General features: G+C 41.0%; 1 protein-coding gene across 1 annotated transcript; it reads left to right on the top strand.

The window, feature by feature from the left end:
* Positions 1-14,384: 14,384 nt before the first annotated feature.
* chrna4b (cholinergic receptor, nicotinic, alpha 4b) lies at positions 14,385-22,993 on the top strand. Its single transcript, XM_083974995.1, has 6 exons — positions 14,385-14,756; positions 17,331-17,482; positions 18,418-18,462; positions 18,549-18,658; positions 20,613-22,041; positions 22,800-22,993. Exons 1-6 carry the CDS (start codon positions 14,705-14,707, stop codon positions 22,923-22,925), a joined length of 1,914 nt encoding a protein of 637 aa, XP_083831121.1. The 5' UTR covers positions 14,385-14,704; the 3' UTR covers positions 22,926-22,993.
* The last annotated feature ends 331 nt before the right edge of the window (positions 22,994-23,324 follow it).

Below are 23,324 nucleotides of genomic sequence, written 5' to 3'. Positions count from 1 at the left end.
TACTGAACCATAAGGGGCTACAGTAGAGGACAGGTACAGTCCTCTACAATAGCCTGAGAATAATTTGATAATATCTCAACACAGAAGAGGGCAGCACAATTGCTGCCATAGTGCACGGCTGAAGCAGGAGAGAAGTAAGAGCAATAAGGGTGTCAACATTACATACATTACCTGTACTAATAATGTCATTGATGGATCACCATTTGTTAAAAAAAAAAAGATAAATCACACATGGCTTGCTGGGAAACACAGTGGGATGGGCAAGGAGGGATCAAGGGCTAATAGACGTAGAAGTCATCCCGGCACATTGTGCGCTGTCCTGTTGACTTGTGATGGATGAGGGAGCCTATTGCAACATCCCAGAGACAACGAAGACTGTTCAGGTGCCAGGCATCTCCATGTGGGCTGCTCACTGTGGCCAAGACAAATGACTCCTAATATGCATTGGAGATTTCCCCTAATCCACTTGACATTTAAAAGACGTCTTGTTAATTCCACCCCATCTCCTATGAATTACATTCATATGCAGCGATCGTGCGATACCAATTTATGCCTGGCAGCAGTGTTCAGTGCACATGGAGGAAGTAATGGAAATTTCATATAGTGAAGCTAAAAGTGAGGATATCCCAGTATGAAAACAAAACTTTAGATATGTGTAACCTTACAGTAAGTCACAACAATATGATCTGTTTATAATAATAATGATAATATAATCAATTTTATTTATAATGTGCTTTGACAAGTGCTCAAAGACGCTTACATAAAAATAACAACACAATTAAAATACAGAAACAATGTAGAATAACAATGCAATTAAAATACAAAAACAATGTAGAAGATCAAAAAGAGAATGAAGATGAAATGAGATAGGATAGAAGAACAGAAAATTAGACATATTTAATTACAGATTAAAAGCCAGTTTTAAAAGGTGGGTTTTTAGGAGTGATTTGAAGGTGTGGGGGTCTACAGTCTCTGATGGGTTTGGGTAGTGAATTCCAGAGGGTGGGGGCGGCAACGGAGAAAGCTCTGTCCCCCCAAGTTTGGTGCTTGGTCCGAAGGGGTAGGGCGAGGAGATTTCCTTCTGAAGATTGGAGGGCACGGAGGGGTGGGTGGGGGGGAAGCAGTGGTGAGCAGGTCTGTGAGGTAGGTGGGGGCCAGGTTGTTAAGTGATTTGTAGGTGAGCAGGACAAATTTGAATTGTATGCGGTGTGAGATGGGTAGCCAGTGCAGTTTTTTGGGGACAGGGGGACGTTTGGGTGAGCAGGTGGGCAGTGGAGTTCTGAATGCACTGGAGTTTATTGAGGACTTTGGATGATGAGCCATATAGGATGCTGTTGCAGTAATCTAGTCTCAGTGTTATAAAAGCATCAGGGTTTCAGCGGCAGAGGATGTGGGACCAATGATAATAATGTCTGATTTGTCACTGTTCAGTTGAAGATAGTTTCTTTGCATCCATTTTTTAATTTCAGTAAGACAGTTGCTGAGTGTGGAGTGTTGGTGATGGCTTTGGTGGAGATGTATAGTTGGATATCGTCGGAGTAGCAGTGGAACGGGAGTCTGTAATGATGGATGATTTTGCCAAGGGGGAGCATGTATAGAATGAAGAGGAGGGGACCAAGCACCGATCCCTGGGGGATGCCTTGTGACAGAGGAGCAGTGGTGGAGGTGCAGTTGTTAACGCTGATGAACTGGTGTCGGTTGGTGAGGTAGGAGTGGATCCAGGTGAGTGCTGTGCCAGTAATGTGAGCTGATTTCAGCAGGATGGAGTGGTTGATGGTATCAAAGGCTGCTGTGAGGTTGAAGAGAATGAGGATGTTGAGGTGTCAGGAGTCTGAGGAGAGGAGGAAGTCGTTGGTAATTTTGAGGAGGGCTGTCTCGTGCTGTGTTTTGATCAGAAACCAGTTTGGAAGCATTCAAAGAGATTATTGGAGTTGAGGTGGGAGTTGAAAGGCTACAGCACGTTCTAGGATTTTTGATAGGAAGGGTAAATTGGAGATGGGGCGGAAGTTACTTGGATTGTCAGTGTTGAGACCACATTTTTTAATGATGGGGATTTCGGGGATTTCGGCTCGTCCAGCATTTCCCAGTTTCGGTTTCGCGGAATGGGATTAACGCCGCTGAATCACAGTTTATGGTCAGAACTACAGCGTTACCTGATCGTCTTCGAACCTCCGACTTTCATTCTTGATGAATGAAAACATTCTTGGCAAATGTTTTCGCTTTTGTCCGTCTTGTGCCGGTCCAAGAATTTCACCGTGTGTGCGGAGGCTCATGGGAAATGTGGTGTGAAAACACTTCGCTTTCCAAAACTCCTCGTTGTCCCTTTAACTATCAATACATGTGCATAAATATGTTGTGTTATTATTGAGGTAATTTAATAGGATTGTAAAGGACTTGACATGTCTTACACTGCCTCTGGTTACCCTGATCACCCAAACCAATGCGCCTTTCTCAGAGAAATCAAAAGAACTCATTGTCCTGGTTTTGACAGCTAATTTCCTCTGTCACGATTACTGTTAACATTTTATTAAGACCCAAGTTTTGCATAACTGAGGGTGTCACCTACAATAGATGAATGAGCATATACTTTACAAAAACTTGTGTGCACAATTCAGCTCAGCTCCACACATGCCCCTCCTCTATGCCCATCTTTGGATAAGCCAAGAATGAGGTGGAGTCAGGCATTGCCAAGATGGCAATTGCCGAGCAGCCCACTCTCAGCATCAAATTTGCTTTTTAGGATCCTATGGGTGACACTTGCACAGTCTCAATGTTTCAGATGGAAATTTAAATTCTCAGATCTTTAGAGCCAGAAGTTAGTGGTGTAGCTCCTGGGTAACATTTGTAACACTGGCAGATGATGCATGATCCTTACTTTCCCATAAATCTTGGAAATTTTCACTCATTGGGTAGTTTCCATGGGAACACCATATGTTTCTTTCCCATCTCATAGCGGTAGTTAATGCTGACAGTTTTATTGTTTTGTCATTTGTGTGTACATTTATGTAATTTGCATAGGATATTGTTGCTTTAATTATTGCAGTCCTCAGCCAAAGGAGACTATCCTAATTAGGAAATCACAATACACAGAGCTCATAATAAAGGGATAGAATTGTGCAGTCTACTGCACAATTTTAAACACTGTTGGTTGTAAGTACCATGTGGGGAGGTTTTGCCCCTTTTTTTTCACAACAAACATAAATGCTGAAATATGTATCCAAAGAGCAGAGTCTCAGGTTCAGTAAAATCGAGTTTTCCCTCCAGAAAAAAAGTGAATAGGTGGAATTGGTGCCCATACACTGTTTCCCTGAGGGACTTCCTCAGCTATTTCAACTGATATGTTGCTGACACGCCAGGGACTTCATACCACACTCCCCCACATACAACACTACCCTCTGAAGACACCCTCCAGTCCAGATATATCACAGTCTGCAGCCGTATCACTGAGATGATGCATGGAGCAAATATTTATCATTGGTTATTTACTGGGTGAAGATCATTCCAAGTTGATTTATGGCCACATTGTTGGCTAATGTTTGGCTTTATTAAATTGTAAGGCAATAAAGAAACATAAGAAAAACATGCAGAATCTCTACACATTGAAACATGTATGTGTAACCCACATAGTGGTGTTCCTCTCTGCTGCCTCTGCTTTTGTAATCACTGCAATTGGATTCCTCTTTGAATCAAAGTGGTGCTGGGGGGAGATTTGTATGTTAGTACTCTCTCTTTGTCGGGGTGAAACTTGCAGTGGTAAATGACACGAGGGTCTTGTTTTTCACTTGGAGAACACTACAAATTCAAAAAAAAAAATTTCCACTGATCTGTACATGTTTGGAAGCGATGAACCCGTGTAATATGCTCTGCACCATTATTGTTGTTGTGCTTTTTATTTTGCCTGTTTATTTTAAGTTTCATATGAGTATTTCTATGGTTTGTAAACCAAAGCAGGTGCAGCAGGCACCATGAAGACCAGAAGGTGTAAAAGAATATAAACTGTAGTGTTGAACGTAACTGGACAAGGTCCTTCCACCACTTTACAAATGATTCACAATGATTCACTTTGAGCATTTTAATCAGTTTCAGCTTTCCTTTTTAACAATAACTCTGGAAAATCAGGAACACAGACACTGTGCTGATCGAATGGAGGGGTATGGATAGTGTTAGGGTTTGGGTTAAGCCAACTGTTAAAGGTGGACCTGTTATTTAAGTACCACCTAGAACTTCTTCCAGTTGGGTACAAACATTCACTCTTTGACTCAGTGATGAACTGATCGGGTTTTCGTGGTCAGAGGTCAAGGTCAGAATGACTTTTATGTCCCACAATGTAAGAAACATTTAGTGAATTTCATTACATCTGCACACATTATATATATATATATATATATATATATATATACACAAGTAAGTGCTAATATTGTATAACCAGTTGGTCAAAGGTCAACTTAACTTTGACATTATAATGTCCAAGGAGACAATACTGACCATTATTCAGTGGTTTGTTTGTAAAAGGCAGTAGTTTTAGATCTCTAGCCTATAATACACTGCAGGCAGACACAGAGGCATAGTAAAGAAAAAGACAGTAGGGTTTCGCTTATGTTTGGGTATACACTTTCAGGGTGAGCCAGCAGGATGCCTCCATCAGTCAAAGAGCCAAAGAGTGTACAAGCTGAATGTGTATCTGTAGGGTTACTGTACAGCAATAGTGGCAAACTTACAGCTGCTGCTTATTTCCCAATTGTAATTATTCTGTGCTTCTAGTGTTCATGTGCTTGCTATGATGCTGATGTGTCATATACAGCAATATTTAGACAGATTATCCTCCCTCTAGGACCATACTGATACCTAAAAGAGAGAGCAAGCAGGAGGAAGTGGGAGGGGGGCAGGGGGCAAGGAGATTAATATTATAATTAAACTCCATAGATGAGAACAGCCAACAATGCCACTGAATTAGTCTTGAAACTGAAATTGGAGCTTTTTATTTGACACATAGCATCCCTCTGTGTGCAGTTCAGCAGAAATTAATGGCACCTACAGTACATGCCCCTTCATGGAAAAATGCTATGTCAGCAGTGGCAGCAGAGGACTGTGGGGCTCAAATCTTTTGTGTATAGTAATTAATCTGTAATTGAATTTGGCCGCACCTTGTGTACCCACTGATTTGACTGTATTAGCTTAAACCTCTGGTGGCCATTCAGTTAATCAAGTCCAATATACACACTGTGTGATCTCAACGTAACCACTGAAAGCTCAGTTGCAATGACAATGTGTTAAGGCAATATAGCTTTGTCAATAATTATGGTTACCATGGTGACTTCCCCTGTTGTTCTATGAAGGCCACTGTTGTCTGAGGCTGCAGTGATTGATTGATTTATTAGCTTACCTTTTGTTGCATTTAACATTTTAATTGCAGTTTAACTATTCACCAGCATGAATGTCATACTGTGCATGCCCCATTACCATAGAAATGGAGTTAATAGAGTATAGACACTTGTGATTGGTTGTTTACTTCCTTGCAAAAGTTCTGACTGCAAGGTTTTACCAAGGCCATATCTTGATTTGTTTTTGATGTTGGAAGAACTAAATCCGTGTAGTGTATCAGTTTATCTCATATGTAAACAAACAACAACATGAAAACAATATGAAATGTTTCAAAATAAGAGCAGAAGTGTTGAGAGTTCGTAATTAAAGCTTCAACTACAAGATCGATTTTAAAATCCATCAGCAATGCTGCCTTTGTGTTGTTTTCCTTAATATTTTAATGTGCTTGTCTCAACCAACACAACCAAGCTTTACAGATAGTTGGATGTTGTGGCTTTTCGTTGCTGTTTGATTGACTTTCTCCTGAGAACTGGTAACAGTACTCCTCAAACAGAAACTCCAGTCTTGGGCCAGTGCTGCGCAAATATATCCACTAATACATTAATGACCAGTCAAACCCATTTAATTTATAAAGCACTTTTAATGCCAAGAAGACACTTTACTGACTAAGCCCAATTTTAACCCTGCATGAGTCGTCGACCATAAGGATCAAGCCAATTTTCTCTAAAAACTGCTTTAAATGAAGACAGACAGGGAGGATTTGCAAAAAAAAAAAAAAACATGTCCAAAAGTGTGGGATGGTAGGGGTGGGAGTCTATTGGGTTGAGTGTAAAAAGTGTCAGTGGCACAAAAAGTGTAATTGTGACCTTTAGTGAAAATGAAATAATCTCCCTCCAGTTCTTTATTTTCTATATGATGTTCTATTTGTCCATCATGATTCAGCAGCAAATGAGAAACAACTGCTTTTATGTGATTAAGACATGTATTTCTATTTCATGTGAGAACATCAATTTATTGTCTTCTAAACAAAATGTCTTCTTCTCTCAATAATATTCTCCAATGTTCTCTACCCCAACATTGACATTGAAATGTAAACATTAAATGTAGCTGTCCTTACTTTTACTAACCTGTGACATCAATGAACACGTTTGCATGTAGTTCTAATGGCTCTGTCATATCATACAGTGATGATCAATCAATTAAGGAGCAGCAGTCACATGAAGGTGCCACCGCCTCTGTTCCTGGACATCATTTGGTTTAATGGTCTTTATGCCTTTATTGATTCTTACTGTAATCAAAATAATATTGATCTCAGACAGCAGTGATACCATCATCTGGCATGAGCCAGTGTGAAAGGACAGCATTGAATTGTCAACACTGTCTGTAAGATGTCTGTTAGATGTAAAACACTAGAATCACCTCCTTGTGGTCGTCTGTCTCCACCACTCAGACTAGTCACACATCCATGTTAATATAGAGTCAGATGGGGCGTTGCGTGGCGCAGTGGTTAAAGCAGCCACCCCATGTAGAGGCTACAGTCCTCAACGCAGGCGTCCCCGCGTCGGGCAGACCTTTCCTGCATGTCATTCCCCCTCTCTCTGCCTCCCCTTTCCTGTCTATCTCACTGTGCTATCAAATAAAGGCAAAAAAGCCAAAAATATATACTTAAAAAAAATAATATATATATATAGAGAGAGAGAGAGAGAGAGAGAGAGAGAGAGAGAGAGAGAGAGAGAGAGAGAGAGAGAGAGAGAGAGAGAGAGAGAGAGAGTCAGATAAAATACTAATTTATGTGACATAATTGTGGTGTGGAATTTCAAGTTATGGTTAAATAGTGTGAGGTGACACTGACCTTGACCTTTTACCACCAAAATCTGATCAGTTCATCCTTGAGTTCTCTGAAGACCTCCGGTGTTCACAAGGTCAAAACAGAGACTGTAAACAAAAAGCATAGCCTTTGTGATAGCCTAGAGCAGGGGTTTTCAAACTGTGGGGCGCGCCTCCCCTGGGGGGCACCAGAGAGTTTGAGGGGGGGGGGGGGGGGGGGTTTACATGAGAAAAAGAAAAAAGAAAAACTGTAAACATTCAAACTAAAGATGAGGTAGGCTACATGTCACTTGCACATTGGGCTAAATGATTAATGTTTTTGCAGTAGCCTAAAATTTGCAATTACAGTATACTGCGATATGATAGAACACGATCTTGTAACACACAGGCTGCGATGTTCGACTGTGTCAGGGCGAGCGGAGCTCAGCTGGCCTCAGGCTCGGCTGAATGTAGCGCTACGTTGGCTGTGGAACTATTCTGGTTGGAAAAAGAAGAGCGTCAGGTGTGCTGCACAGCATCAGGTATAACTTCATATGAATGCAGCTCAAAGCGACCCGGTGCGGTAGCCTACCGCGTGTCCTCCCGCATAAAGCCGCAATAAAACAGAGCTCCTAAAAAAAAAAGGTGCACGTTGCAGCAGAGCTGAAAACAGCGTAGTTTTCCTCAGCTGACATGTGGTCAAGACGTACAGTGGAGACCTGTCACAGTGTCATCGGTGCATTTCATTAATATAAACTTCAACCTCAGTCTACTGTCTGCTTCCCAGATTATCACACAGGGAGAGCATGTAGCTGCTTGTGTGATGAGTGTGTTACAGAGGGGGCTCACTCTCTCAAACTTTGAAAACCCCAGGCTTAGAGTAAACTGCTCTGCCGTCTCCATCTTGACTGAATAATTTTAAAATTTCCCCCCATGTGCAGTTTCCATTTTTGCCTGGGAAACTGACCCACTGTTGGAGCTCTAGTGGTCACTGTGTCCTTAGCCACTGACCTTTAGCCACCAAAATCTAATTAGTTTGTCATTGAATCTTGAAGGTTTTCCAGGTTTTTTTTTTCCAGGTTCCAGGGTTAGAGTTTGTGTCAGGCCAATGAGTGTGTTTTCTGTGGTAATCATGACTTTGACCTTTAACCGACAAGATCTAGTTAATCCTTTAATTGAGAAGTTCCCTTAAGGTGTTATGGAGACATTGTGTGCATGAGAAAACAAATGAATCCATGTTTCATTTTTCCAACAGAGTGACTGTGATGTTTTGTTAGGTTTTTGTGTTTATGACTAACAGATGGTGTCCACCCCCCCACAGATGCTGCAGGTGCCCTATCTTTGTTGACACCTGATCAGTGGCCATCTCGGCTCACCCCTGGGCTGTTGCAGGTGGGCTCATGGTTGGCATCTGTTTATGTCAATATTTGCCTTTTCCCACAGTGTTCAGGACAACATCAACCTCCCTGTACTTCCTCGGGGTGGCAGTTTGATCCAGAAAAAAAGAAGACAATGTGAAGGCAAAGGCACTAACATTATTAGCACCAGATCGGCCTCCAGAGGGGACTGCGAGGTGCCATTTAGACGAAGCCAAATAGGCCAAAACTCTTTAACTGTGAAGGGCGGTACTTGTTGGAACAGTCTACCAACCCCAATTAGAGACAGCCCCACGTTTAATGCATTCAAAAAACAGCTCAAAACATGGTTACTGTCCCACCAAACTTGCACCCACGTCTGAAATACTGACTAATTAGCACTTTCATACAGTACCACTGTAGCTCTTATTTCTTCTTATAGCATATCCATTTTTGTAAATTATTGTGTAGCTCCCCCTTTTAAATTGAGGCAGATATCATTATCTGGCCTTTCATTTCTTATTGTTAAAATGGCTGCTAATTTTGCACACTACCTCTGTTACCACGGTGATTGTTACTATTGTTGTTTATGTGTATGTATGTATGTATGTATATATGTGTGTATGTATGTACATGCAGATATGTATATATATATATATATATATATATATATATATATATTTTTTTTTTTTTTTTTTTTTTTTTTTTTTTTATTCCTTTCTCTTTTCTTTTCTTTTCTTTCTCTGCAGGAGGCAATGCGCCGCCTAGCATTGTCCCCTGCACTGTTATTATTATTATTATTATTATTTTTTTTTATTATTATCATTGTTTCTTGTTCATTATTTATACATTTGTTGTCTTTCCCTGCAGGTGGTAATGCGTTACCTAGCATTATCACCTGCACTGTTATCTATCCATTTTTATTTTATTTTATTTTGTTCATTCATTATTATTTCTTTTTTATTTTTTTTTTATTTTTTTTTTATTTTTTTTTTTTGTGTTATTTTTCTTCTCTCTCTCTCTCTGCAGGTGGCAATGCGTCGCCTAGCATTGTCACCTGCTGAGTAATCTGCAATACTGTAATTATAACTGCTGCTATACCCCCTACGGAGGTTATTGCCTGTCGTCTTAAATGTTTATCGTTTTTAAATGTCTGATTGTAATTCTATTTATTTAAGTGTCATGGGACTACGGATGGAAACTAGCTCCTAGCTAAATCCGACATATTTACTACAATTAATTGTTGTTTTTTTGTATGTTCATGAATATGTGAGGTCCCATTTCAAATAAACCTTTAAATAAATTATTATTTAAGTCTAACTTTGGTTCACATACCTACAATCGTTTGCAGAGAAGTAGCTGTGAAACCTGTTTTACACAGATATCCCGGGAAGGGTGCAGAGTGTTTTTTTTTTTGTCTTTTCTTTAAAGAGGCAGTTGTTATGATTGACAGGTGATACTGGCAACCCTAGTGGGCTAGGTGTTTATGCATGCATGGGATGAATCCCTGCTTCTGTGTGGGCTTGTGTCTGTGAAGGTGGATGCATGTTAGAGTGAGAGTAACAAAGGAAGCCGTGTGAATCACTAAGGCGAAACACACACTGTGGAGAGTGAGCCAACCCGGTGATCCCAGTTCCAGTGAGCTCTGTTCACAGAGGCCGGCCTCAGTGGGAACATGCTGCGATCTGATCAATACTACAGATGCTTCACTGGGTTTTGGGAGCCCATCAATAATGCTATTATTCACACGTATGATTCAATTCCCTCATGACTTCTGACAGTTATCTGATTAAAGTTAAATCTATAGCACACACTCCCACTGTTGGTGTTGTTGTCATGTCAGATACATGTATGCATCCCCGCTAACAGGGCTGTGTTACCACGTATCACTATCAGTAGCCATGGGTAGCATATTGTTTGTGCAGTGTGGGTTTTTGGCTGTCTAAACAACTTTTCCTCCAAAAGGAAAATAATTGGAAAATAATTGGTCAAGCAGGTAAAGCAATAGGCTACTCCTCCGGCAAAATCACAGTCATGAACAACAAGAAACTCCACCAAATGAAATCCTGGTTCATTCACAAAATGTCAAAGGTTGAAGACTCTCTACATCCAAATGACTACAAGAAGCATTGTGATAAGGAATATTGGATTTTTTTTTTAGGTTATCATTATTATTATTGGGGTTATCATAGAAAGACTTTAATGCAAATGTAAAGAGGGAGAAATACTTCAGACTGACTGTGCAGGATTAGCAGCAAAGTAGAAGTAAAACCTTTTTATTTTATCACACATTCTCTCATGAGGTTTCATGACCTTCAAGTGAAAAGGAATAAAAATCCTCTTCTCTGTTTTAAGATTAACTTGAATCGACATGTGGGAACTGCTGCCAAATGGTTCAGATGTAATGTTAATGTTGAAAGTTGTAGATTACATATTTTTATGATATGGCCGGAGGAGCAACATTAACATAAAATTGAGTATTTCAGGCATTAATATGATTTTCTTTTATTTTTTTGTAAATGTCTTTAGTAACCACTGCAACAATTAGGATTAATCTTGAGGCACTGTTGTTACTGTGACATAACATTATCAACTGACTCTGTGAAACCAGAAACCAGATTCTAAACTTTGAGTTAACACACATCCATGTTTTTTGGTGAAACAGTGAAGTTAGCCTTTTTCTGGACATGTACGTGTATCAATCACAGATTTCATTTCTGATTGTTTATTGATTTTATAAGACAAGAACAAGCCTACCAACAGCCTGCCAGCCATCTATCAATCTTTGATGCACCAACTGTGTTTGAGGCTCAAAAAGCTATGGTCTCAATAAAGAGAGCTGTGTTCAACATTATATTACTGTTTGCCAATCTGTTTCATGATCAAAATATCTTTCAGGGAGGGAACTCACATCGGTCTTTGAAATCTCGTTAAATCAGTTTCTTGCTGGACAATGGTCAAAATTTAGCTTGTAATACAGATTTTTTTTTTTTTTTTTTTTTTTTTAAGGTCATAAAGAAACTTGACTCAGCTTTAAGATCAAGTCACAACTCATCCACACCTATGCAAACTTGGCTTAATGATTAATTTCGTCAGCTCTTACCCAACAAAGGGCAAATAGGCAACCACAGACTGACACTACAGTCCACACACAGCATATAGGGTACATACAGTAATATCGTGTGGTTGCTCCTCTCCTTCTGTCTTCTACACATTCTCCATGTGAGAACAACACATCTGTGAGAGAATGACAACCAGTATCACAGTTTGTAATGAAGGGTTTGACGTGTTATTTCAGATTGTGTCAAGGCTAAAGCTTAAGAGGAGTTCTGAGTCATTTTCTGAATTGAGGAAGAGTTTGATGTCTTCTTTTTTTCTGAGATTGTTGAATAGAGTCTGAATGCACAAACACACAAAGGAAAATGTATATCAAGACAACAAAATGGAAAATTGTGTTACTACGGAAATGTTTTTTTGACTGCAGAGTTCAAAGACATTTGAAGCAAATACATGAAGGAAATAGAAGCAACTTTATGGGCACCACTAACCACACTGATCTCATCTTCACTCAGATGAATGGGCTGAGAGTTGATAGAGCTGATGGACAGTTTTTACCAACATGGTCAGGATTTCTAAGAAAGGGGAAAGACCAAAGTTACAAAGAGGATACATTTAAAGGAGAACTATTATGCAAGTCTGGTCGCTTTTCCGCTGTTTTACTAACCATGAGCATTTGTTTTCAACGAAGCCTGCGAGAAAGCAATCCAGTGGATAATGTTATTTATCATGATGTTACAATGTGTTGTGTATTTGTGTAGTCTTATCTGTCATAATTACGGGGTTATGGGGTGTGTTTGGATCAAAGGATCATGAATCTGCAGGCATATGCACTGCCAAATTCAATTGCACTGTATACATGCTTGAGCATGTGTGAGATGATGTATGCAGGAAGTACAAAGAGCTAAAGAGTTAAAATACAGAACTTAGCAAATAACAATAAGGTCATTGACAATTGTATTCCACTGGTAGTTGAAACTAATTAGATGACACACAGTTAGAGAGTGGGTGTTTATGTTGTTTCCAAAGGTGTCAGTTTATGCCAGTCCACACTGAGCACAAACCCATAGATTTCAATCTAAAACAGGTCCAGCAAAGTTAACATAGTGGACTCCAGGTGAAAATGTTGTGGTGTAGACATAGCGAAAGCGACTCCTATACAAACAAGCTAGTTTTAAATCTGGGTTGTGAAATGCCAGGACACTGCACAGCTTGTACTTCATCTTGGTGCCAGATATTAATTGTGCAGGAGCTCAGTTTGATTATCCTTTGTTTGTGCACAGCATTGGAGGCAGCAGGTACAACGACTCCCAACTGCTTTAAAAACATGACCACAGAGTCAGCCTGTGTGTTTGGGCTGCGACCATCTGAAGCAGAGGTCAACGTCTGGGGGTGGCCGATGCCTTTTCCAATGTAAGGGCAAATTTAATTATTAAGGAGGTGGCCATGAGAGGCAAACACCACTCTTACTCTTGGAAAGAGTGCACAGATGGTCCATCTCATCAGCTAAGGTGGCCACAGAGGGAGCTTATATACTGTATGTCTGTGTGTGGGTGTGAGATAAACTAATGTATATGTCATCCACCAGGCTGCAATAGACCTATTTGTGGACCCTGCACTTTTCCTCATAGTGAGATTTGCTCTTCCAGTGTGCCCCCCTCAACTACTGCACTGTCCCACTTACTAATTCCTGCTGGACCAATGTCAGCGGTCCAATCTAAATAATAATCTATCAATTCTCTGATGGTGTAAGGACTGGTGAGAGGAATCTCTTCATCTGTCAAGTCGGCGTTAGTCATCGCCGGATCAAGAGAGCCGTGTCTTTGATTAGAAAAAATCAATGTGTGCACTGCGGAGGCTTTTCTCTGTGGGCTCATAGTGTATTGAAAAGAATCATATCTGACAAAGACATCTGCAGCAGCAAAATATATCTCCGCCCGGACCTGTTTTTTTCACACTATCATGTACTGTAACAGTCAGAAAGTAAACAAGTAAACATGACTTTTATGTCAAGGCTCTTATGAGTCTCGACTTATTCTCTCTTACTTTGTGTCATCAAAACATGACATTGCTGAGGAAAATTAAAGAAAGACATTCAACAACAGTAAGCAGATGCAGCTGTCTCCATAGATGGCCAGCCTCGGCATTGAACTCTGCTGACGTACAGAAGCTGCACAGAGTGTGAAGAAAGAGAAAACTCTGTCTGTGTTGAAGAAAGTGCATGGAAGGAAAAGAAAATGACAGCAGATGAGGGTCAGAGGTGTTTAAATAAAGAAGTGGGAAGAGGGGGGTAAGATAAAGGGGCTGGATATTGGAGAGGAAGTGCTCATGGGAAAACGGGGGCAGGCAGGAGATTGAAGAGTATCCAGAGGTCCACTGACTCACCGGCACTTACACTGGACTTTGACAGGCATCTACTGTACACACACACACACGCATGCATGCACACACACGCATTCACACAGCTGTATGTGACACAGTTTCCATACAAATAAGCGGTCTGTAAATCACACAAGCATGAAAACCGCAGCTCTGCTCATGTATACTGTATATACTGGGAAAAAAATCTCCACCGATACTTTTTCTCTTTCCCTCTCACTCTCTCTCTCACACACATATGCACACAGACACACAGACTGACAGAAAAGTTCACACTTTTTTATGTTAAAAAGTGAGAAAGAGACAGAAAACTGGAACAGGGAGACAAGAAAATAAGTGGGAGGGAAAGAGAGGAATGAGGTGTTCATGTGCGTGTATGAGAGAGAGAGAGGGAGATGAGGTGAGGAGGCGGAGAGATGAGAGGCGAGGGAGGGAGTAATGTAGACAGGGAGGGTGGAGAAGAGAGGGATAAGGCACACTTGGATGAAGGACTCCAGTGGAGTGAGGAGGGACTTTCAAGTGTTGGATGAGGGGGGAAAAAACCAGACCACAGGACAGAACTGCAAGTGAAGAGATGGACAAATGGGACCGAGGGGACCATGCGGCCCGGGGCTGACGGGGACTGACACAACCTCTCCATCTGGCTGTTTTTACCTGAGCTGAACCTCTCAAGAAGTCGCTGTTACAGGGCAGAACTGGGCGCTCTGGGGATGCCCGGCCAAGTCTGAGGTCCAGCAGAAGTTGGAGGGAGCTCACTGGTACAGTTGGATTCTACTGGAGGCGCAATGGATGTGTACAGATGTTTGAGTTTACTTCTCTTCACTCTTCCTCCACAAGGTAAATCACTTCACGTCTTCTGTTCTTGTCTTTGCAGTCACTCCATCCTTTTTAAGTCCAAGGGACTGTGTGAAAATGATGTCATCAGAAAAGGGAGAGGGGAAAGTATTTTTCCCGTTACATCTAAAATTGTATATTCATTGTGAGGCAAAAATGTACTGTAGGGTACTGAGGTGCATCAGGGAGTAAGAGTTTACTCTTTTGTCAAACATACAGTAGAGTTACTGCATGTTATTATTCCATAAATACATGCATAATGTTAATGTTTTCTTTTCCTTCTGAGAAATATGGAAAATACATTTTTCTTCTTTTCAGCCCCTACCTACTCATGTGTTTGCAGTCCACAATGAAGCTCTAGTCACATTATTTATGAGAAAAGTAAGGATTCTTTTTCAAGGCAAATATGACAAGGTGAGCAAAACAAAAACACAACCTTCAGCAGGGCACACACAGGCAAACTTGTGTAGTGTCATTGAATAACCACCATGGTTGCTTAGAGACCTGGTTACAAGCTTTGTTTAGTCCAGGAGCAGTTTCTACTTGAATTTTAAAAAAAAAAGGTGACATTTCCTGCTCGCACATTATTGGCTCACGAGAGTACATTGATCAAAAGAGGACAGAATTGGGTCCAGTAGCTGTGAGATAACTAACCATGGTGCAACTGTTGTGTATCTGATATTTGCCAGATTTTTTTCTGCGCAGGATTCTTAAACTATTCTCTGAGATTTACAAATTCATCATATTTGATTTTCAATGTTTGGGTAAATGAATAGTGAGATCATCCAGGAGGACGTGGTGTGGTTTAAAGGAAGGGAGCTTTATAGAAATTGAGAATTATTGTGACAGCCAAGTAGGAAATTGGAAAGTTTCCATCTGAGAAGTGAATGTTCTCCATCCTAAGTGAGCAGCAACACCACAGTCTGCTCTGGTGCTATTCATAGCGTCCTGTAAAGCACACCAAACAGAAGCCATCAACTCGTCCAACAGTTGCCTTCTTTCCTTACCATACTTTTTTATCACTGCTCTGACCCTCACATTGACAAAGTCAGGATATCCTGCAAACTCCCCCATCTAAACCCATTAGCTTCCGTGGCTGCTCCAACATCAACCGGAGCATCCCTCTTTATTCAATATCCCTATACTCGACAGACGTCACTCTGAGCTGATGTGATCAAACAAAAGGTAGCTGTGTCAATTTCTCTCTATCTGAAAACTCGGAGACATTTCAAGGTTGTCTGGAGTCTGGACTCGTCAAATAGACTCGGATAGAAACAGGAAGAGGGAGGGGGAAAAAAAGAAAAGAAACACTATCCATTTAATAAGGTATTGATCCCAAACCTTTAAAGATCATGGAAGCCAGTTTTGAGGCAACTGAAGGACAGCCCATCAACTGTGATTGAGTGGGTAAGAGGACCTGCGAGGAAGGCCGGCAGCATGACAACAACACCTGCGTGCCTATTTTAAGAATTCACGTGCAGTGCATAGATGGATAGATGGATATTGGTGCTCTTGAAACATCCATCCATTAGCTATAGCACTCACACTTTGAGGGTTGGGAGCCAATCCCAGCTCATAGTGGGTGAGACGTAAGGTGCAGCGTGAATATAACAAACTTTTCCCTTGTGTGCAACCACTTCCCCCAAGTTATAATGAGGTAATAAACAAATGCCTCCCAGCTCCTGTATAATTTATATTGCACAATAAGTTATTATAATGATTATTAATATAATAAACAATATCATGCTTCACATGCGAAAAGAGACACTGAAGTATGCAGGAGTGCCAGGCATAATGAAATATCAGTTAGGTCGGTTAAATAAATCACAGTCTTTGATGTATTGCTGTGGCACTGAATTACCTGCACAGAGTCACAGTGTCCAGAATAGAGAGAAGCCTAAGTGAATATGGAAAAAGGACTGGAATACAAAGGACATTGTACTGTACCGGCCTCGGGACGATCCCCGTCTCATTAATTGTTCCCAGACCTCGTTAGGTCATCCTCAGTGCTATGTGAGCTGATTCTCAAAAGGGTGTGTGTGTGTGTGTGTGTGTGTGTGTGTGTGTGTGTGTGTGTGTGTGTGTGTGTGGAGAGGGGATTGTTGAAGGAGGGATGAGACATCTGAACGGATCGCTCCATCAGCACGTCTGTTCCGAGACACGACGGATGTCCTCAGATTCAGATTCATCCTTCCTCTTTTTTTTCCTACTTCTCTCGCCCCCCTCCTCCCTCCCTCTCTACCTCCTCCCTCCTCATTCGTCTCATCTCTCAGATACAGTCTCATGTAACCATACGCCACCTGTATAATAGAGGTCACCCTTCCTTTGGATTACACTCTGTATCTACAACGGTGGACTCTTTGTGGTGACGTGGTTGCATCAGCTAAATCCGGTTTAGATAAGTGCATTGCAGATGGTTGCAGATATATTCAATATTATGAATATGAAATGATATTTGCTTTTTCATATGTATATGTGCAAAGTTTGCTGAAATGGCACTTGTATAAATATTTAAAAATGCACATGCACAATGGCTACAAAAGTAATTACAAATCTAATTCCCTTTTTCCATCTTAGTTTGTTTCCAGGTCGGACCTCGTGCCCATGCTGAAGAGAGGCTGCTCCAGGATCTGTTTGCACATTACAATAAGCTTTCCCGGCCTGTGCAAAACACCTCAGACACAGTGCTGGTCCACTTTGGACTGTCAATTGCTCAGCTTATTGATGTGGTGAGTAAAAGCTGATGGCCTTGTTAAGTTTTACCAATAACAGAAACACATATATCTTCCTTAAAGGTGAATTTATTATTGTTATTGTGTTGCTACAATGTGTAAATTATGCATTTTCAATTCGGTCCTGTCTGTTACACGTATTATATCCATACGATCACAATAGCAACCAGCTCAACGCCATCACCAGACAAGAGAGATGAATTTAGATATACAGATCTCTTATCAGCGGAAATGAAACCACAACAGGAGAGATTGAATTATTTTCCTAAATTAAATTCAGGTGTCAAGTATCCTAACAGCAGCAGTAAATATTCAAAAGTGTCTCCTAAAAAGCAAACCAGACACAGCTGGTCTCGACAGACCGTCTGATTGATGTTTTTAAATGCGTCTGGAGTTTTAAACTGGGGGAATTTTTCCACAAATTAAATTGCAGGGTGTCTGTGGACTAAAGTTGAAACGCCTCCAACTGCCATTCTGAGCCAAGCAACGTCGCCTATTGCAGCTTTAAGACTGAATATGTGCAGCTGGCATTGCTGTAGGGATGATTCTCCAGGTTTTTGACATGCAATTAGGTAACTGTGCTTGCCTCACATGCCTGGTAGGGAGCGTCAGCTCTGGGTGAAGTTGTCCTCTCCTACAGAGTGTTTTCACCGACTGCTGTGCCTTAGATGTTGCTAGAGGAAAAGTTGGAGAGAGCAGCTTGCCAACAACGTAATAGATACAGATAGAGTAAGGCAGTGAGGTATACAGCCTAAAGAATTTTCCTTGCATTTGCACTTGGCACAACTAATCTGCCTTTAAAAAAATATTTAGGATATGAATTTGTCTTATATCCTAACTGTATGTGTCAACTTTGAAAAAAGAGACCACTAGAAAATGAGATGTTCAGAGAAATGATGATAAATGTCACTCTTCTGTTTGCATGACATAAGGATGAGAAGAACCAGATGATGACTACAAATGTCTGGCTCAAGCAAGTATGCAATGTTGAATGACAGAATGCATGCTAAAGGCACAGTCCAAAATACAGGTACAGTACATAAATATGATTCATGTTCTACAGGAATGGAACGATTACAAACTCCGCTGGAACCCAGAGGAATACGAAAATGTCACTTCCATCCGAATCCCCTCAGAGATCATCTGGAGGCCTGACATCGTCCTTTACAACAAGTGAGGATCTATATAATTTGCCTGTATGTTTTCGTGTCACACAGGGTAATTGCTGAGATTCAGATGTGGCTGTTTTCAGGGCAAAAAAAATAAGCATACGGCAACTAATGTTCAGAATTTGATGATTTAATTCCAACAGATGGTATGACTGGAGGGAAAACACGAAGATTCTGCTGTAGTGCCAAATCTCTCCCTATGCCAATGTCGTAATGCAATTCAGCTGAAGTAAATGTGAACAAGGTCAGGCTTAATGGATCCAGTTACAAACAAAGCTTGGTACCTCGTACAGAGGAGCAATACATTAAGGCAGGGAATTGGAGGCTGAAATTTGACTGGATGTGTTTCAAAGGATCTCACATGAAAATGCATCCAGTGTGAGTGACTCAGGTGGACGTGTGTTTATTTCACTCTAAACAAGGGAAATTGGCTAATATGAGAAACTGTGTCAGAAACAGGCCAAACAGAATTAGCTCAATACAACTGTCAAACTCAGATCATTATAAAGACATGGTCCTGCTTTCTCAGTCATTTTATTTGTGGGAGCTGAGATGTCAAAGTGTGCCATGGTACTGTAATTTCATTTGTCAGGCACATTTCATAGATATTTCAAAGGTGTGGACATGAGACACTGAGACCAAAACAACAACATGACATGAAATGAAATGAATAACGTGCATGTAAAAAGAGAAACAAAGATCAGAGAGATGTTCTGATCCTAACCCACTTTCTGATTTAGGAAAAGAATAACAGGCTGTAAAATTCAATAGTTTGGAGGGTTTGAGAGGTGAAGTGTCAACTCAGTCTTTTTTGGACATGAAGATTCTCGAGTTGCTAATTCAGATTTTGTTTTGATGCAGATGTTCAAATTTAGGTCTGTATCTATGACTATTCTCAGATCGGGGTTAACCTCATTTTAAGTGACGTCGTCGTATGTCGTCTTCATGCTGTATCAGACTGGCAGACACAGGCAATCACATGACTGACTGATGTTCTCTTTATGCACTGAGACTAATTGTAGCAAGGTGGGCAGACGACGGGGTCAGATGATGAGGCTGAGGAAGGAAGTAATGAGTGGTGCTCAGGTGTGTGATGACAGGGCTGGAGTGATGTACGTAAGAGGTTTAATATGCACAACAGAGATTAATCGGGTTAAGTAGAGACAGAGAGGACGAAAGAGAAAAGGAGTTGTCAGTTATGTTTGGAGCACCGAAATCCTGTGTTTCTTCTTTTTCACAAAAAACTATTTATTTGGCTTAATCATTATTTACTGAGAAAATGCATTCAATCCTTTATTTGCTTGGTGATACAGAAATGTATTTATTTATTAACAAATAAAGCTCTCTAAAAGGTTTGAACTAATACAAGGATATAGAGGTGAATGGCAAATTAGCTAAACTTAGAATCAGTGAATAATTGAATTTTATTTGCATTATTATGCTACAGTATATAGAAAAGAAATCCTTTTCACTTGGGTCAATTAATCATTCGTATAAAAATATCTTATAGCTTTAGGTTTTAGCTGTAGTTCCTCAAAATCTTTAGTTCTAAGGATAATTGTTCAACCAAATATAGTGGCAAAGAAAATGTACAAATAGTTTAACACTTCATTCAATGGATAAAATAATGTAACTGTTTAGTCAAAGGTACAAAAATGTTCAATTTATTGACTTATTCCTCTTCAACTTAGAAACAGCAGTGAAAGAAAATCTTGAATCAAGCACCAGTCACTTGCGCTATCTCTGTGATGGTTCCCCAAACTCCATCTTCTGAGAATGACTATATGATTGATGGATGCTCCAAGGAAAAGCTAAGAAGTGGACATTGATTGATCAATCAATCATTCAATCCAGAATTACAGTCTTACACTTTTCTGATGAAATTTAAGATATAGATTACATTTGAAAAATGTGTTTCCACCTTTCTCCCCCTTTTATGTCCTGTCTCTCATCTCCAGTGCCGATGGTGACTTTGCAGTGACTCATTTCACGAAGGCACACCTGTTCTATGACGGTCGGATAAAGTGGATGCCACCAGCGATTTATAAGTCATCATGCAGCATAGATGTTACTTTTTTCCCTTTTGACCAGCAAAGCTGCAAGATGAAGTTTGGCTCATGGACTTACGACCGTGCCAAGATCGATCTGATCAACATGGACAGTAACGTGGACCAGATGGACTACTGGGAGAGTGGCGAGTGGGTTATCATGAATGCTGTGGGCAAGTACAATACCAAGAAGTACGAGTGCTGCACAGAGATCTACGCAGACATCACCTACTACTTCATCATCCGAAGGCTTCCGCTGTTCTACACTATTAACCTCATTATCCCTTGTCTGCTGATCTCCTGTTTGACTGTACTGGTGTTTTATTTGCCATCACAATGTGGAGAGAAGATCACCTTGTGTATCTCTGTGTTACTGTCTCTGACGGTGTTCCTCCTGCTCATCACAGAGATCATTCCGTCCACATCGCTGGTGATTCCACTGATCGGCGAATACCTGCTGTTCACTATGGTCTTTGTCACTCTTTCAATCATAATTACTGTCTTCGTGTTAAACGTGCACCACCGCTCGCCACAAACCCACGGCATGCCTCACTGGGTGCGGAGAGTATTCCTGGACTGGGTTCCTCGAGTCCTGTTCATGAAGCGTCCGCCAGGCACAGCAAAGCAGAACTGCAAGAAGCTTATTGAGATGATGCACCGTCCTACTACAATATCCACAACAGGCAACTCACAGTCCTTCTGGATGGGGTTGGAGACAGGACTGAGACAAATGAGACAGATTGAGAACACACTCCCAAAGACTCCGTCTGACAGTCCAGGCATCCTTGTTTGCTCACCTTCTCCGCCATCTTCCCCTCTTCAGGACGACACCAGTGGAGATCACCCACTGAAGGGCAACATCTTCTGCCGGTCCACAGCTGGTCAGTATTCAGTTCTCACAGAGAAACAAACCCTAAGAGGACACAACTCTGCAGCCTCATCTTCTTCCCAGTTGTCCTTGCCCCCATCTTTGCCACTAGGTCCACTTCGCAGCCTGTCAAGGGAAGAATTGTCCCCAAATGGCCGCTCCCTCAGTGTGGAGCAAATGTGTGACCAGCAGAAGGAGTTTCCTCAGAGAGCTGAGCATCGCTGTCGCTCCCGCAGCTTCCAGTACTGCTGCCTGCACGATGAAGGCCCTGGGATTATTGGAATTACAGGGCGGGTGAAGAAACAAGCCCCTGGAGATCACCTAGCAAAAACCCTCAACACAGAGTCGACAAAAGATGCAAGTACCCAACAGGACACGGCAGTTACAACAATTTCTCCAGCTATGCGAGGCGCTATCGAGGGAGTTCAGTACATCGCTGATCATCTCAGGGCAGAGGATGAAGACTTTTCAGTGAGTCAACAGAATTGTGTCAATTACTTAAGCCTTGGAAATTGAATAAACATTTCTAATTGTTTATGTAGTGCTCAAAACATCCTCAAAGAGCTTCAGAGCTCCATGTTAATCAATGTGCTTTTTCAGATTCCATTCATCAAGGGAGAGATAGAGTAGGTGTTATCCCTGTAAGGCAAACAAAAGAAGTGAAATGTTAAAGTTTGCCCAATTGGCCAGGTTGTTGGAGCATTTTGATGTAAAGATTATGACAAGAAGTTAACATTGAAACCTTTTTTATATGACATAATTGGTGTGTGTGAGAGACTACATAGAAGTAGCAGTTCTGCAAATTCCCACTGGCTCCAAAACTGAGACTGTCCCCATTGACTCCCATGTTAAAATGCAGATTAGCTGGGAGGTGGGTGTGGAGCGAGTCGCTGACAATATGGCCACAGCAGAGCAGCTCACCCTGAGTTTCAGAAAAACACAACGAGTTATTGTATTTATTATCGAGCAGTGTCAGGACTACAATGCAATGATCACCTCCAGCCGGAAAAGACCTGAAACAATTGGGCCTCAGTTATTTCACCTTGAATTTTTTGTAAGAGAAACAAGCACGGATTGACTGACATTTAGGAGATAGAGCTGCCTCTTAATGAAAAAATCAGCCAGTCGAGAGAAATCAATCAGGGGTAAAAAGTGACAGCTGGTAAAATGAAAGGTGGTTAGGTGTGAAATTTGAAATGTCCCTCTCTGCTGTTTCTCCTCTCTGCTAGGTGAAGGAGGACTGGAAGTATGTGGCCATGGTCATCGACAGGATATTCCTCTGGATGTTCGTACTGGTGTGTATACTGGGATCTGTGGGACTCTTTCTCCCGCCTTGGCTGGCTGGAATGATCTAGACTCTCGCCCTCAAGGAAAAAGTCAATAACCCTGACAGGAGGACTATTCTATCTTACATAGATTCATTTATTTTATTTTATTTTATTTTATTTTATTTTATTTTATTTTATTTTATTTTATTTTATTTTTTATAATTTTCACTTTTTTAAAGGAGCTACAGGTCACACTGCTTGTCCTTGCTCCGGGTTATAAGGTCACTCATGGAGAAATTAGATTAAATATCTATAGTTGGTTCCATTGGGTATATAAATCTTTTATGAGGTGAAATGCCAATAGTGGAAATATCCATCCGCATCATTCTGTTTTGACATGGAGCAAGATTTGGACCACAGGACGACCAAGGCATTGTGAGATATTGACAAGACTTTACATTACATTCCAATAACAGTGTCAGTGTT

Source organism: Trachurus trachurus, assembly GCF_905171665.1.
Source record: "Trachurus trachurus genome assembly, chromosome: 7".
Taxonomy (NCBI): domain Eukaryota; kingdom Metazoa; phylum Chordata; class Actinopteri; order Carangiformes; family Carangidae; genus Trachurus; species Trachurus trachurus.
This window is presented reverse-complemented; position numbering and strand designations above follow the sequence as displayed.